Below are 1,569 nucleotides of genomic sequence, written 5' to 3' on the forward strand. Positions count from 1 at the left end.
GGGGGGGGGGGGGGAGAGAGAGAGAGTGTGTGTGTGTGAGTGAGAGAGAGAGTGTGTGTGTGTGAGTGAGAGAGAGAGAGAGTGTGTGTGTGTGTGTGTGTGTGGCGGGGGGTGCTGAGAGATTAGCAGTTGTTGAGCAGTATTTCCAGCCAGCACGGACAGGATGTGATGAACTGCCTGGAGTAGGAAGGCCCCCAGCCTTTGGCGAAGCTGATGCGGACGCTGTGGGGGTCGAAGGGACCGTCGGGGAGCTCAGGGCCCGCTGACCGCTGCAGGGCCTGGGCCCGCTGGTAGTCGAAGACCTTGAGGGAGTACCCCGGCAGCACCTTGTGCACGGACAGGCCCCGTGTGCGGCCTCTCACCAGCGTCGGTGAGCTGGCAAAAACTGGGTGCTCGCTGCGGTTGTAGGCCCAGACCCCATCGCCCTCCTTGCTCAGCAAGATCCCGCCGCCTATCTTGCCCCGCGTGCGCCTCACCATCTCATGGCGGCCATCAGCGTGGAGTTGGCCCAGACAGAAGCCCGTTCCACGCGGCAGGTCACAGAAGATGCTGACGGAGGGCTCGCAGACGGTATAGAGTCGGCCTACCCTGGTCCGGTACTCCCAGTAGGCCACGCTACACCAGTGCTCATCCCTGGTCACCGACGGCAACGCGCTAGAGTCTGAAACAGATAAGCCAGGCGGTCAGCCGATGCAGAGCAACTCAACTGAACAATTTCATTTATATAGACACTTCTGGATGACAAAACCCTCTCAGATCGCTTCCTCTCTGTCTCCTCAGCTGTGGCCTGCTGGGAATATCGCCAGGGAGACCAACAGTCTGGGGGGTTCGAATTCTACCAGGGGGCCCCCGGGTGGAATTTAAATTAGATGAATCCAACCCGGAATCGGGAGTTGGTCCCGGGGACGGTGACAATGACGACCACCGTTGATGGTGGTAAAGACCCCCATTCTCGGGGGGTGGGGGTCATTAATGGAAATTTGCCGTCCTTACCCGGGCTGGGCCTACACGTGACTCCAAACCTCACACGCAGCGATGGGATCACTCTTAACATCCCTCTGAAACAGCCCCCCACCCAACAAACTGAGTGAGGCTCTCCGCTCGAGGGGCAGTTAGGGACGAGATGACATAGTCCAGCCCTGCCCACTTTTCTGTATTTTTTTTATCTGAAGGAAAGGCCGAGGGGGGTCTTCAACATACACCCTCTGGCACCATCAGGGGGAGCAGAGATCCCAAATAATTGTCCCCCTCCCTCCAAGGCCAATCGAGGACTGGGACCCACCCCCTCTGGGTCTAAGGAGGGTAAACTACACAGACTGACTGCAGAGATCTGGCCCACTCTCACTGAAGGTTGGAAAGGGTCGTAGAACCAAACACCCTCACCCCCAGTACTCTCCCTCCGCTCCCCTCCCACTTAGTCTCCCCCGCTCCCCTCCCCCTTAGTCTCCCCCGCTCCCCTCCCCCTTAGTCTCCCCCTGCTCCCCTCCCCATTAGTCTCCCCCTGCTCCCCTCCCCCTTAGTCTCCCCCGCTCCCCTCCCTCTTAGTCTCCCCCAGCATCCTTCCCACTT

The 1,569-nt window shown here is 59.5% G+C and overlaps 1 protein-coding gene across 1 annotated transcript in view; it reads right to left on the bottom strand.

The window, feature by feature from the left end:
* Positions 1-13: 13 nt before the first annotated feature.
* Positions 14-1,569, bottom strand: part of LOC125481779 (mothers against decapentaplegic homolog 6-like) — a 13,456-nt gene continuing 11,900 nt past the window's right edge. The window contains exon 4 of the mRNA XM_048593686.1: positions 14-661. Coding sequence (XP_048449643.1) covers positions 123-661 — 539 coding nt within the window. The 3' untranslated portion in view covers positions 14-122. The remainder of the gene's footprint in view (positions 662-1,569) is intronic.

Source organism: Rhincodon typus, unplaced genomic scaffold (assembly GCF_021869965.1).
Source record: "Rhincodon typus isolate 14 unplaced genomic scaffold, sRhiTyp1.1 hic_rhity00003519, whole genome shotgun sequence".
Lineage (NCBI taxonomy): Eukaryota > Metazoa > Chordata > Chondrichthyes > Orectolobiformes > Rhincodontidae > Rhincodon > Rhincodon typus.